Raw genomic sequence first — 15,385 nt, 5'->3', positions numbered from 1 at the left:
TAGCACGTTGTATGCTAAGAACTTTTATGGGGAAATAGGAGGCAGACAAGGGAGGGCCTGGCCAAGGGAAAGGAGAGGGTAAATTCCACTTTTAATGAGGAAGTCATAGGAATGATCACTGAGAAGACATGCACTGAGAAGATATGAGAGCAAAGACCTGAAGGAGTGAGGGCATAGCCAAGCAGAGACCTGGGGAATGAGTATCCTGAAAGGAAGAACCAGTGAGTGCAAAGGCCCTGGGGTAGGAACAGGAAGCCGATGTGGATGGTGAGGAGAGAGCAAAGGAGAGTAACAGGAGGTTAAGTCAGAATAATGAGATCACATATGGCCTGGTGAGCCATGGCGAGGACTTTGATTTTTACTCTGAGTGAAACGGGGAGCCACTGGGATTCTGAGCAGAGGGTGACTCTGACTACCGTGTGGTGAGGACACTGTGTCTCTCAGGGTCGGAGGCCCAGCTTGTATCAGGGAATGTTAGAGTAAGGACAAAAGCTTGTATAATCCCAGTGAAAGACACTGGTGGCTTGGTCCAGAGCAGGCGTCCCCAAACTACGGCCCGTGGGCCGTGAGGCCATTTATCCGGCCCCCTGCCGCACTTCAGGAAGAGGCACCTGTTTCATTGGTGGTCAGTGAGAGGAGCACAGTATGTGGCAGCCCTCCAACGGTCTGAGGGACAGTGACTGGCTCCCTGTGTAAAAAGTTTGGGGACGCCTGGTCCAGAGGGTAGAGATGGAGATTCAAGGCGTATTGTGAAGATCAAGCCAAGAAGACTTGCTGTCAGATGACACATGTCATATAGGAGAAAGAGAACAATTGGGCTTTTTGCAAGAATAGCTGGAAGGATGAATTGGCAATTAACCAAAACGTGGAAAACTGCAGTGGGATACTTCCGAGGAAAGAAGATCAATGTTCTGTTGCCTATGTTATGTTTGGGGTTGCCAATAGGATATCTGAGGGAAAATATCAAGTAGACGGTTTGTGGAAAGAGTCTGGAGTTCAAGAGAGAAGTCTGACTGGGTTACAAATTTGGAGTCTGGTGGGCATACACCTTATTCAGGGGTCCTACATGGGATAGGACCATTCCAGTAGGTAGACAGACTTGAGAGCTGCAGAAGAGGGTGCCCCCTCCCCCCAACTACCAAGAATCTCAGACGACCATCACGTGATGGTCAGGCAGTTGCCAAACTGTCTGGCGCCAAAATGATAATTGGCTGCAGTTGGCACCAAGGAAGGACCGTCCCCCAATAGAGAGAAAACATCTGGAGCTAGTGATCAACAGCTTCCAAATAAGATCTCAGGAGTTGGGTGAGTGGCCCCAAGCATGCACATTAAGGCAAAATCGTGGAGTTTAACGGGTAGATGACTTCCTCCAGAAAAACTCAACTGGAAAGGGAAAAACGCCTCAAATGAGCATGCGCACTCGCAGGCCACTGTGCATGCAGACAGCCTGCCCCAAGGGAAGACTCCCGGGAGAGGAAATCAAACTCAGAACTATGCCAATGTATAAAACCCCAAATCAGGGACAAACAGGGCACTTGGATCTCTCCAGTCTCCTGCTTGGCCCTCTTCCAAGTGTACTTCCTTTCTAAAACTTTTTAATAAACTGTCACTCCTGCTTTAAAACATGCCTCAGTCCTCCCTCTGCCTTAAACCTACTTCTGCCCCTCAGCTGCTTTCTTTCTCTGAGGAGGCAAGGATCAAGTTTGCTGTAGACCCTTAGGGATTCGCCTTCAGTAACAGGATTACCGTGGAAACAGGCATGAACACAAACAATATGCTTCAGGGCTGGTCTTTGGGGACTGCAAGAGTAAGGTGCCCCAAAACGAGGGAAAAACAGGTGGAGAAGGAAAACCAAAAGAGCGCGTGCTGGAGGCCAGGTGTTTCCAGGAGGTGAACTCAGTGCGAAGATGAGGCCTGAGACAGACCATTGCCTCTACTTCCCCAGAGGTCATGGACTCCAGCAAGAGCAGGACCCCGAAGCAGGGAAGACAGAAATAAGACAGAGGGCTCATGCTAAAATAGGGACGCATTTGGAGGCAGCGAATGTGCCCATCTCTTTTCATGGGATCCCAAGCAAAGAAAAGCAAAGGAAGAGAAGCTTCACTTGAGAGTGAAATGAGGTCAAGAGGAGTAATTGTTAAAGAGGAGGCTGATTAAGACCCACCATCTTCGGCAATCCAGGCAGAAGCTGGTGCAGGTGAAGCACAGGTGAGGATGAACCAGGAGCTTTGTGTGGTTGGCGCTGCCTTAGCCAGGGAGCAGGCTGCCTGTGAAATTCACAGAGGACACCTCGTGGGCCAACGCAGAGCCTGTGATTACCGAAGTAGAGGGGAGTGGGGGAATTTAGATAAGTTCAGGAGACAAAAATCCACGGTGCTTAGTTTAAATGCCAGAGGCAAAGGAATCTGGGATGACATGATAAGGTAAAACTCAGAAATAGTGAAGGTTTGTTGAATTTCATTTGGAAAACAAAAATAGGAAACGTAATTAACTCTTGATTTTCTAACAAATGTTTCTTTGAAATCCAGGAACATGGGAAGTATAATGACAGGATGCCTAAAGAGCACTCTGTGTGTGTGTGTGTGTGTGTGTGTGTGTGTGTGTGTGTGTCTGTGCATGAGAAAAGTCTGGAAGGAGATACTGCCAAGATATTTAGAATAATTATCTTTGGTTGATGGGATTTCAGGTGACCTTCTTTTCTATTATATTTATATTCTGTTTACTCTCTATGTTTTCATTAGCATGTTTTATTTTGTAACTTAAAAATCAGAGTATCAGTCTTGTTCCTCTAAAAAGAAAATGAAAGGTAACGAATAATCCATTAGGTGATTTACAGTTGGTCAAATTCTTGCTAGGTTGCTGGCTCCATTTTTAAGCTCTGAGATATCAACATGAAAATTCCAATTTGAGTAATAAATGAGATAAAATATTGATGTCTTTAAAAATCATAACTAAGATGTAACGGTTATGCTGGCAGATTAACTAAAAACAGTTATGCTAGAAGGATCTACATTGTCATATTAGTTATTTTGAATATTATTTTTTAATTGTTGGTAAGAAGCAAGGAGAAAAAAAGAATATGCTGTTGAGGCAAAGTGAGTATCACTGAGGCCAAAAGGGGGCTCCGGGGCCTGGGAAAGCCATCTTTCCCTTTGATTTGCATTTGGTTAGTCTGTAAGCTAAAATAAACTATTACTTGGTCTCAGTGAGGCCGCCCCAAATCCCATCTATCTATATCCCATGTGTCTATTTTTAAAATTTTATGCTCATGATTCTTTTATATGCCCAATGTCACACTTTGCTGATAGAGTGAGAACATCCCTGCACTCTGCATTTGTTTTGTTTTGTTTTGTTTCACATAGCATTTGGTGGGGCTGCAGATATCTCCTCCCCACAGTCCAATATTGTATATGCTCTCACTCTTCCTGTCCAGGCACAATCCCAGCATGGGGATCATTTAAACCATTTGCAGCTTCAACTCTGAGTCGATGATCACTGAAGTTCGCTGTGGACAGACTGTAAATATGCGCAAGCCTAGTGCTGTCAGCCAGCATGGGTCTGCAGGCCTCTGAGCTCGCGAATCCAAATTCAAATCTCGAATGTTGTCTGTGGACATCCAGGGAGGGGGTAGAGTTGATTAGAAATCTAAGAGCAGGGGTTGTGGGGGATGTGGCATTAAAATGAAACTAAGACCAAACAAATTACTAAGCTGCTTTCCTTTTTCTTCCATAGGAAGCTTACAGATTCGGTACAACCTGGGTGGCACCCGAGAACCATACAATATTGACGTAGACCACAGGAACATGGCCAATGGCCAGCCTCACAGTGTTAACATCACCCGCCATGAGAGGACCATCATTCTCAAGGTATACGTACGTGTACATGTAAATTACGTATAACAGAGCGTTATCATTCCTGTCCCTGTAATGCTTGGCCATTGGTTTCATTTTGAGGGGATAGAAGTGAAAGAGATGCTTATTACACTTTTTCCTACAAGTGCCTAACTAGTGAAGTAGAAATATACATAATTCTGACAAGGAAAGACAGTGATGAATTTGATGACATTTTTTAGGGGAAAATAGAATAAATGTTTATTTCGTATAGTCTTTCTGGTTTTCCCAGTTCCAGACCCCACTTATCTATCAGTTTACTGTTTTTATCCGTTGTACCATCTTTCTTCGCCAAGCTCTCAGACATCTGAAACTTATCCTGTTTCCCAGCAAAGGTTATTTTGGTTTCTCTGACCCACTTCTTTCACTACTCCAACACAATACAAAAAGCTGTAATTTTTTTTTTTTTAACTCTGCAAAAGTCTTTGCCTTAAAAATCCTCAAAACACAGTCTTTCCCCAGAATCTCAGACTCTGGTTGTAGGCTTCTGGCACACAAAGGGATGGTTTTATTATGCCACTCAAATTTTATTTCAGATTCATTGATGACCCCTGCCCCCACCACCAATTTTTACAGTGAAGAAACCAGCCTGGGAAACATCATGAATAAAACATGATGTGAGAAGGTCTCCCTGGGAGCTAGGCCAGGAGATCAAGGATGGGAACTGTCACTGCATTCTCTAGAAGGAGTTCAAAATAGATACCTGTCAGGAGAAAGAACAGCAGGAGGACGCTGTTTTGTCAGTAAAGTGGAGTGTCATTTGGCAGGAGTTCAGCAGCCTCTCAGACCTCATTCTGATTCGGCTGGTTGCTGTGGGAAGTTCGCATTGCAAAGAAAAGGCACAAGCCCTGTCTCTTCTGAGCACTGGTGGATGTCAAATTCATAACTTGATATGGAGTTTGCACGTGGCCTTTAGCAGTAAATGCTGGAGGGCATTTTAAGGAGAGGTCTTTCCCAGGAAACTGACACACACTGTTTCAGCCTGCTGCACCGTCAATCAAAGTGGCGTAATAAGGTTTTCTCGTCATGATCAACAGAGTCCCAGAGCCAGCACAGTGCCTGGCACACATGAGGGGCGGCCAATTCTTTATGGAGTAAACTAAGCCCATCTTTAACCAAGTTTTAGTCAGAAAAGCCAGCAAGTCCGGGAGACAGATGGTTTTGTACCATATCATCAACATTGTCTTCCTCGGCTTTTGATTAGAGACTTCAATTTTAAACCACCCAATTTGTCACCTATTTTTAAAAAGGTGATGTATCTTGCCATTTCACCATTACAAAATGATATTGAAACTTAAAAAGACCTGAACCATTGGCTTTTCAGGCAGTATAATAGCAGAGACACACCACAGCCATAGAATCGTATGGAGTTAACCCTCACCCTGCCACAGTGAATTAGAGAAGGACTTGAGGAAGAGGAGAAGAGTGGATGATTTTTTAAAGTTGGGGCTTTAGAGGCACAGAAAGCCAGAGATCTAGACAGTGGAGAAGCCAGAGACCTCCAGAGAATCCAGGGGATGAATGGGTTTGGGGGCGGGTCTGGTTCTATTGCTCAAGATTCTTTTGGTTGCAAAGGATAGAAAAGCAATTCAGAAGTAATTTATTGGGGAAAATTCCTAGGATAGGTCATAGAATTATAGAATTTGAAAAAGATAAAACCAAACTTTGGGAAGAGAATCTAGGGAGCCTGGAGAATTAAAACTAGGGACCAGAATACCACTGGGTTTCTCTCTCCCTTCCTTCCTTCCTTTCCCACCTTTCTTTTACATTCTCCTCTCTGCCTCTCTCTGAAGACTAGATTAATTAACTCTTACTGCAAGCTCCATCTTTCATGTATCCTGGGACACAGTCGCAAGAGTACTGAACTCATGTCTTCCCAATTTTGCTCCCAGAAGAAAGGGTCCCAGTTTCTTGACACTCGTTTTAAAATCCCAGGGAATCTCAGACAGGCGTGGCTTGAGTCATGTGCTCCCCTTGTTGCGTGGAAGGGAGAACAACGACCCGTAGTCCCTAATCACATCTCTTGATTAGAGTGGGAAACTTGGGAAACTCCCTCAAGAGAACAGAACGCAGTTCCAGAAACAGGAAGGAGACAGGATGACAGGAGTGAAAACGTTGGATGCGTGATTCTGAGGTAGGAGAGGAGATAAATCTGGGAAGTCCTTCCTCGGTTCTGTCCTAGGTTCTGCACCTAGAGGTTCTGGGAAATCTCACTCTCCCTCCTCTATTATGTAACAGAACTGATTGCACTGTGATTTCTGAATGCCCCAACTCTCGTGAGGACAGCTAGGAAATACATCACAGCCTGGGGAGCTCCAATCTCTCAGCCCCAGCCTGTCCCATCTACCCTGGGTCCTGCCCACTCCTGATGGCAAAAGGAAATTAAAGATAGGGGTGGTAGAGGGAGGCAAGATGTGGCTCCTCCTTATGGAAAAGCAGATCCCAGGACTCCTCACTCCCATGCCCTGCTTTCCTTCAGGCAGGGAGGCCTGGCAGAGCATGGAAGTAATTCTGAAAGGGCTTTGGAACACCAAAAAACGCTAATTTTTTTCTTAAAACAATCTACAAATCCATCTTAAGAACTTGTACAGCCTCAACTATGTGTGGAAAGAGATATAATAAAATGTTAACAGTGATCATTTATGTGTGAAGGGATTATAAATGGTTTTATTTCTTCTAGAGTTTCCTATTTCCTCATTTTCTATTATAAGCATGTATTGCATTTTCATAATCAAACAGAAACATGAAACAGCCATCTATTCTCAACCTATCCTGGTAGCCCCCCCAGTTACAATAACATATGATATCAAAGGTATTTCAATAATTTCAAGTGAACATTTACTTGTAATCAAAGAACAAAAATAAGGCTAATGCAAAGATGAGTTGCACAGTGATTATGGACTGATGCCTTTGGAATTAAGGTGAATGTTTATGCATTTGTACATGCTCAAACATCATATAATTTAGATGATCTTCATCAGTGTTTATGGTATCTTTAAAAGCAGGTTTACTTTCATAGCTAGGTTTGGCTAAAGCTAACATTAAATTAATCTGCATTCCCTCAGCACACACCCTCTGAAACCGTGCTGAGCACTTGAGGGAAACTGACCTTCGATGAAACATTTGCTGCCAAAAAACAAAGTGCCCGATCTCCACATAGATAACAAGGAGCTGACTGTAGTCCTTATCAGACACCAGCGTGAACCAGAAGCCATGACAAACCTCAAGTGGCATCATTTGTGAAAACTCTCAGTTGCATCAGGGATAATAGCTTAAGGCTTAATGCCAGTCAAAATATAAACAAATGCAGTGCAGCTAGAGAGTACCTGAAAAAGTCCGGCATGCAGTGAAAAAATTGTGTCAATTAGCTTGAATCCAAAAGCTAAACATTATCATCAGCAGCTCCAAAGTCTTGTGCAACCAGCCCTTTTCTTCTTTCCTTCCTTCTTGCCAACCATGTTTCTTTTTCTTCCTATTTTTTCCTTTCTTTCTTCCCAACCACATTGCACAAGGGATCTAAGGGGGTTTACAGGGAGAATATTAAATGGAATAGAGAGTTAATGGAAGTCACAAAAAGTAAGTCCCCAAGATCAGAGGATATAGAACATGATTATTCAGGTCACAAGGTCTTACTACTTGGATAAATTTGACTGTAAACTTCTCGGCGGCCAGAAGTATACAACCCATAAGGATAAACTAAGCCAGTTCCTCTCTAGAATTGACACTTTCCTTACTATATCATTTTTATTTCATTGTATTCCGTGGATTATATTTATTAACATGGAAAATGCCCATAGCATATTCCACTTATGCAATATCACATACACGGTAACAGCTCACATGTATTGATGCTTTCTATGTCCAAGGCAATATGCTAAGCACTTTATACACGTTTTCTCATTTAATCTTCACAAAAACTTTATGAAGTATGTGTGGTCATTGTTCCCATCTGATGTGTTTTGGAGTACGTCCTTGCCTAAATCTTACGACAAATTGTAATCCCCAGTGTTGAAGGAGGGGCCTGGTGGGAGGTGAGTGGATCGTGGGAGTGGATTTCCTCCTTGATGTTCTTGTGATAGTGAGTGAGTTCTCACGACAGCTGGTTGGTTTTTTTGTTTGTTTGTTTTTTGGGTTTTCTTTTTTATTGCATTTTAGGTTTTGGGGTCCATGTGAAGAACATGCAAGGTTGTTGCATCAGTACACACATGGCAGTGTGGTTTGCTGCCTTCCTCCACATCACCTGTATCTGGCATTTCTCCCCATGCTATCTCTCCCCAGCTCACCACCTCCCACTATCCCTCCCCTATTTCCCCCCGACAGACCCCAGTGTGTGATGCTCCCCTCCCTGTGTCCATGTGTTCTCACTGTTCAACACCCACCTGAGTGAGAACATGTGGTGTTTGGTTTTCTGTTCTTGTGTCAGTTTGCTGAGAATGATGGTTTCCTGGTTCATCCTTGTCCCTACAAAAAAAAAAATATGAGCTCATCGTTTTTTATGGCTGCATAGTATTCCATGGTGTATATGTGCCACATTTTCCCTGTACAGTCTATCACTGATGGGCATTTGGGTTGGTTCCAGGTCTTTGCTATTGTAAACAGTGCTGCAATGAATATTTGTGTGCGTGTGTCCTTATAGTAGAATGATTTATAATCCTTTGGATATATACCCAGTAATGGGATTGCTGGGTCAAATGGAATTTCTATTTCTAGATCCCTGAGGAATTGCCACACTGTCTTCCACAATGGTTGAAATAATTTACACTCCCACCAACAGCGTAAAAGCATTCCTATTTCTACACATCCTCTCCAGAGAGCTGGTTGTTTAAAAGTGTGTGGCATCTCCTGCTTTACCCTCTTCCTCCTTCTCTGGCCTCATAAGATGTGCCTGATTCCCCTTTGTCTTCTGTCATGATTGTAAGTTTCCTGAGGCCTCCCCAGCCATGTTTCCTGTGCCTGTGGAACTGTGAGTCAATTAAACCTCTTCCTTATAAATTATCCAGTCTCAGGTAATTCTTTATAGCAGTGCAAGAATGGACTAATATACCATCTTAGAGATGTGGAAACTAAAGTTCAGAAAGTAAGATGCAACCTACCCAAAGTTAGAAAGTGGTAAATGGCCACAGCATAGTCAAACCCAAGTCTATCTTACTTCAAAGTATACACAGGCTCTTCACCCTTACTTAATAGATAGATGTCTGAAAGGGTGTTCACAAAATTTTAGAAGTGGATACCTCTGGCTGGTAAGTGATATTATTGTTATTATCATAAGATAGTTCAAAATACGCAAAAACACAGAGAATAATATACTATATGCTATGTGCCCACCATTGAAACATTACAAATTTTGACAGTTTGCCCTATTTCTTCAGATTTTTTTAAATGCAGCAATAATTGAGAGGTCTTTGTCCTCCTGGTTGTATAATGGGCCCTGAGAAAAGTCAGAGGCAATGCCTTCAACAGCATTTCTGCAGATGTATTTGTTACAAGGCTGTTAGATGCTGAAGCTCCTTGGGAAAGTCAAGCAAAACTTCAAAATGGAATTCAGCCCAAATAAGTCGGTAGAGAATGATGTAGAACAGGATGATGGGCAGATGAAGAGGTCAAAGGCTGAGATGATGCAACTTTCTGATATTTTGACCTGATCCAAGGATAAAACTAGCTGGAAAATAATAATGAATAAACACATGTTCTTTTAATAATTATGTATGACAATCACACATTTTTGGGTTTAGATGTGAATTAAACAATAGAGAGTTCAGGGATATATTCTCTGGCACAGATATTCAGAATCCATATTCTCTAAAAATCAAATGAACAGATGGTAAGGATGTATCATTTTGGCTTTCATCTAACTCGAGGGCCATCCTGGCTTGCCAAGAAGAAGCTAACAGCTTTCCTGCAAGCAAAATAAGGCTTTTCTTAGAAAATAATTCTGGGTCCTCAGGAAAAAATGATGATTAGATTCCCAAGTTCTTATACCAAAAAGAGCATGACTCTGATTATATTCATTGGAAATTTTCAAAACAAATGTTCAAAGACATCACTGAATTCTGTTCCTTAAAATAGCATAAGCCTGGTAGTTTCTTACCTGCTACTAATTGGAGTTTCAACAAAATTGTATAAAAACAGTTGCATCAATTGTTAACTGAACTAGGTATTGTATATAAATCTTAAGAATTGTCAGAGTAGTGTTAAAAACATTAGCAACATGTAGTGTGCTAAGCGCTAAAGAAGTAGAGGGATACAAATATTAGGATAATACCAGTTGCTCTGCAAATTAGCCCCCAAATCTCCATGTCTTAACGCAATAAAAGTCTATCTTATATCAGATATATTTTCAGGAAAAGAAAGTTTTGTGGTTTCTGGCAATGATTAAATTGTGCTTGGCAGTCACTCTGAGGACTTGCCACTGCCACCAGCTTCCCTGCTTCCCCAGCCCTGGATTAGATCAAATTATTGTCCATTATTCTCGAAGCCCTCCAGGGCTCCATCCTCTGGGAAGCTCTCCCTTGTACTTGATCAGCCGTGGCGTCCTCTGAATTAAGTGCCACGGAGAATGTGTTTCTTACATGTATGCAGCTTTAAGGCCCATTTCCTGCAGGTGCAAATTACACTAAGGGTTTTTTACACTCATAAGCCTTTTATGGACTAGATCTGTGCTTTCTTTTCCAATACAATTCCCTCAAAACCCCAGGTGGCTTCTGATCTGTTTGCTTCTGGTCAGTTTCATGTGCTGGTAAATGCACCCTAAGCTCTTCCCTAGACATCAATCTTAGACCTACTCAATCATTTGCCTCCAGGTTTCATGTCTCTCTCTTTCTCTCAGGTAATGGCTGGGCTGCCAGTGGACACAAAAGGCTTGGGTAGGAAGGGAAGACCCTTAATTTAAATGTTACCCACGAGGCTAAGTCAGTTTGCTAAACAGAAATCTTCCTGCCCCACTGTTGGTCAAAGCTGTTTGCAGTGTCATTTCTTACTTTCTAGTGTAAGGCTCTAAATATCTAGACTTTTCTCTATCTCTTTCATTGATGATTGGAAACTGGTCAATTCTTTCCCGAACTCATCTGTTCCTTGACATGAGTGACAAAAAGCAACTGACGCACCTGACCATTCTGTCTCTTCTAAAGTACTTTCCCTAAAGCTGCTTAGGTACTTAGTGTACCTTCCAGGTTATGTGAGGTGATAGTATTACAAAATATTTTGTTGCATACTATATTAGTCCGTCTTGCTCTGCCATAAAGAAATACCTGAGACTGGGTAATTTATAAAGAAAAAAAATGTTTAATTGGCTCACAGTTCTACAGGCTGTACAAGAAGCATAGCAGCTTCTGCTTCTGGGGAGGCCTCAAGAAGCTTAGATGGTGGGCGGCAAAGGGAAAGTAGGTTTGTCTTACAGGGAAGAAGCAGGGCCAAGAAAGAGAGGGAAAGTGCCACACACTTTCAAACAACCAGAGAACTCACTCTCCTGACAACTCACTTGTTATCACAAGAACAGCACCACAAAGATGGTGCTAAACCATTCATGAGAACTCTGCTTCCATGATCCAATCACCTCCCACCAGGCCCTACTTTGAACACTGGGAATTACAATTCAACATGAGATCCGAGCAGGGACATGTATCCAGACCATATCACATACCATTCTTCCTCTGTTTTTCCAGCCTCTGATACCCATTCCTGTACCACCTGCCACCTAACCACAAAGCCAATGCTACATATTTTAGGTTTCTGTTATAGCAGTGCCCTGCCTCAAGATACCAGTTTACGTATTAATTAGGGTTATATTTGCTGCTATAACAGAAAATCAGGGGCTTAATACAAATAACTTCTTTCCCACATAACAGTAAAATGATTTCTTCTTAGAAATTGTAAGCAATATATAAATAGGCTGATAAAAAAAGGTGTTTGTACTAATGTCCAAAAATAATAGAATAAAAGATACTGTGGTTCTGTAAGGTCTTGAAGGAAGGATAAGGTATTAACAGGTGAATGTTGGACAAGAGAGGACATGGAAGTATATTTACTATGGAAGAGGAGAAGGAGAGGGAGGATGTGTATTATTCCAAAAGAGAACATAATGTTAAACAAAGATACTAGCAGAGTAACTATTTCATAGGTTTCCTCCTCTTTCTATCTCATGAATAGAAAAGACCCCTGGAGAATCCTCCATATAAAATCTTACCTGGAGAAATAGTCTCACTGTGAAATATGTAACATCAAATGCTCTGAAGTCGTTATGAATGAATACTGAACACTGTGAAGTCAGTAGTCTGAGGCACATGCAGAGTAGTGTCAAAAATTCTTGGAAGAATTTATCAGCAGCAAAATGAGGGTAATTCAATAACAGACCCCTAAGGCAGCACCAAATGTTAATGGACATGAAACATGGGTGAGCAGGGGAGCTCTAGTTCCCCACTTTCTGTATGTGGAAAAGTGTACAATTGTGAGGATTTTCACATAACCTCCTGAAGCCCAGAGAAAATCTCTCTAGGCTTGGGAGGGCCTTCATGATCATGCCGGGTCGTGCTCAAAGCCCTTTCATACATATCAAAACACTTGCACACGTTGCCACTCCTGGCCTTCTGAACTAGAAATAGATGGTGCTGTTAGTCCCACTGTACACATGAGAAAACAGAGACTGAGAAGTCCCATTGATGAATAAGGTCCCAGTGCTCACAAGAGACATGCTCTTATCTAGAACCCAGATGACCAGACGCCATTTTCCTGCTTTGTTTGTTCTTTATGGTCTTTGCAAGCAGGCAAGAGAAGCAAGCTCACTCCTGTCCATTCGCCTTATAACTTTTGAAATTTTTTAAAATGTTTACACAAAAGTAAGTCTTTTGAGGATTCATGTTTTCTTTGGAGTCATGAAAAGAAACAACTTTATGGCATTTCCTAGGGGGTCATAAAATCCTAATTTTTATAATCAAAGAGAACTAAAACGTCCAACTTTAAGGCTAGTGTTTTTACAGCACACAGTATCATACACCCATAAAAATTCCATCTCATTCTTTAAGTAAACGTGAACATAACCTCCTGTCTATTTAAGCATCCTTCTCTTCTGTAGAAACATGGAACCCAAAATGAAATTAGATACCAAAGCTCAAATAAATTATTTAAAAATGTGTGCCTGTATTACCCTTGAACTTTCTGCCAGTAAAGAACAATACTAAAGAGCATATGGATGTAAACCCTCCTAAAAATTTTAATATCAGAGGTTGTTCAAGCCTTTATTAAAGAAAATAACATAGTTTGGAAGCATTAAATTTTTTAGGGATGTCAGAACAAATAAAGAAAGTTGACCTAGCTAGCCTAGGGCAGTGCTCTTGAAATTACATTTACTGTAACTTCTTCCTTTTGACTAATTTAGTTTTTATCTACCCTGGATGATAAACTCACAGCCTGGGTTGTACAATACAAGCATGCTTGACAGAAGGCAGGCAATTGCAAGAATAATGATGAGCCATTTGATCTCTCTGGCTCCTTCCCTCCCAGAAGCACTTTTACCCATTCGCTGGCTCTTTATTGGGATTCTCAGCAAGTGTATTAGTACTTAACTTTCCACTTTAATGGAAGACTGACATGTATAATTCTATGGAGAGCATAGGCCAATATTTTATTAGTTTCTCATAGTATGACAATGGTTTGAGCCTATTGAAATGATACAGAAGATCTAAGGGAAGAGAGAGAGAGAGGGCTACATATATTGGGAAATTGTGCATTAATTTGGTCTGTATATGAGTCAGAGTTGGTTTTTTCTTCCACATTTCTATGTGTCCACAGAAGCCTGTTCATAATTGAGACACACATCAAAAACCTCATGATCTCATTAGCTTTTGTAATGTCTCATCCAGTTTTGGGGTTGAGCTGTGCGTACTTGGCCCCTAAGAACGTATTTGAGCAGGTTTCCACTATTTGGTTCAGAAGGTAGCAGTATTTGACAAAATGTTTCGGAAAGGGAGAAACGAAATGGCCAGCTATCAGAGCCTCAGCTTCCTCTCCCTCCCAAGCACCTTCAAACCAGCTTGAAGTTTGAAACTCAGGCCATGTCCACACTGAGAGGTCCAGGCAGCCTGTATACAAGGATGTGGTTCCTAGGAGTGCGGTGGAGGTGTGTGGTGAAGTCCCTGCTGAAGCAGACAAAAGGTTCTCAAGATGTCCAGGACTCTTCTGTTATCAATGGACTTTTGTTCTACCTAAAGCCACATGGGAGCCCTGAGAATTTAACATGATGATGTCTGATTGGCATTCTCTCTTACTCCTGCCTACCACTAAACCCTCCATGTGGTGAGAACATTCCAAACAGCAATCATTTCTTAAGCTTGATTTGGATAAAGCCAGATGGTCACCAAAACCATTCCATTAGACCATTTACTGATGTGGAATGCAATTAAAATTAATTCAACTTTAATCAAAATAACTTTGAGGAGAACAAATATATGCCAAGTAGCTACGATATAAAAGAAATTTGGATAGATGGTGATGAGTTGGTGGGGCAGTGGGTGACTCATTAAGGGATGAATAAATCAAGGATAAAAGTACTTTGTACGTTTTACAAATCAAGGCATTTGTATTCTGGGAGGGGAGAAAAGATGTGTCCATTCAATATGCATTTTGTCAGATAATAGAAACCTGTTCCACCTAATTCTCCTCTAGAAGACAGTTTGACAAGTCTCCTTAATATGTAAATAATAACAAGTGTATCCAGCGGAAAAGAATATTAGCAGTTTGGGGTGACAAGGCCATGGCACGTAACAAGATTTCCCTTTGAGGACAATTTCAGTGAAAGCAGAGACCCCATGGATTACAAACTGTTGAATTTGGAGGTTGCTAGTAAGATATAAATTCAAAAGAGTCTTTACTGATAGACTACCTTACTATTCTAGGGTTCTCTAGCTGGACAGAACTAATAGGATAGATGTATATATAAAGGGGAGTTTATTAAGGAATATTGACTCACACCATCACAAGGTGAGATCCCACAATAGGCCATCTGCAAGCTGAGGAGCAAGGAAACCAATCCAAATCCCAAAACTTCAGAAGTAGGGAAGCCAACAGTGCAGCCTTCAGTCTGTGGCCAAAAGTCCAAGAGTCCCAAAGCCGAAGCACTTGGAGTCTGATGTTTGAGGGCAGGAAGCATCCAGCACTGGAGAAAGATGAAAGATGCAGCCAGCCCAGTCCTTCCACGTTCCTCTGCCTGCTTTTATCCTAGCTCCACTGTCAGCCAATTAGATGGTGCCCATCCAGATTGAGGTGGGTCTGCCTCTTCCAGTCCACTGACTCAAATGTTAGTCTCCTTCGGCATCACCCTCATAGACACACCTAGAAACAATACTTTGCATCCTTCAAGTCAACCAAGTTGACACTCAGTATTAACCATCACACTTACTTAAATAGCTCTGTGTTCTCTAGCAAGTTAATGAAATCTCTGGTGTCTTAATTTCTAAAATAGGAATAAGTCCACCTTTTCTAATGCAGTTTGTGTATATTCAATA

General features: G+C 41.8%; 1 protein-coding gene across 2 annotated transcripts in view; it reads left to right on the top strand.

Annotated features, from left to right (window-relative positions):
* CNTNAP2 (contactin associated protein 2) overlaps window positions 1-15,385 on the top strand; it is a 2,246,749-nt gene that overhangs the window by 2,046,733 nt on the left and 184,631 nt on the right. For both annotated transcript variants that reach the window (XM_074378960.1, XM_003929829.4), the window contains one exon: window positions 3,733-3,866. In XM_074378960.1, coding sequence (XP_074235061.1) covers window positions 3,733-3,866 — 134 coding nt within the window. The remainder of the gene's footprint in view (window positions 1-3,732; window positions 3,867-15,385) is intronic.

This window comes from Saimiri boliviensis, chromosome 10, assembly GCF_048565385.1.
Source record: "Saimiri boliviensis isolate mSaiBol1 chromosome 10, mSaiBol1.pri, whole genome shotgun sequence".
NCBI lineage: Eukaryota > Metazoa > Chordata > Mammalia > Primates > Cebidae > Saimiri > Saimiri boliviensis.
The sequence above is the reverse complement of the archived record's forward strand: the minus strand, read 5'-3'. Positions and strand labels throughout refer to the sequence as shown.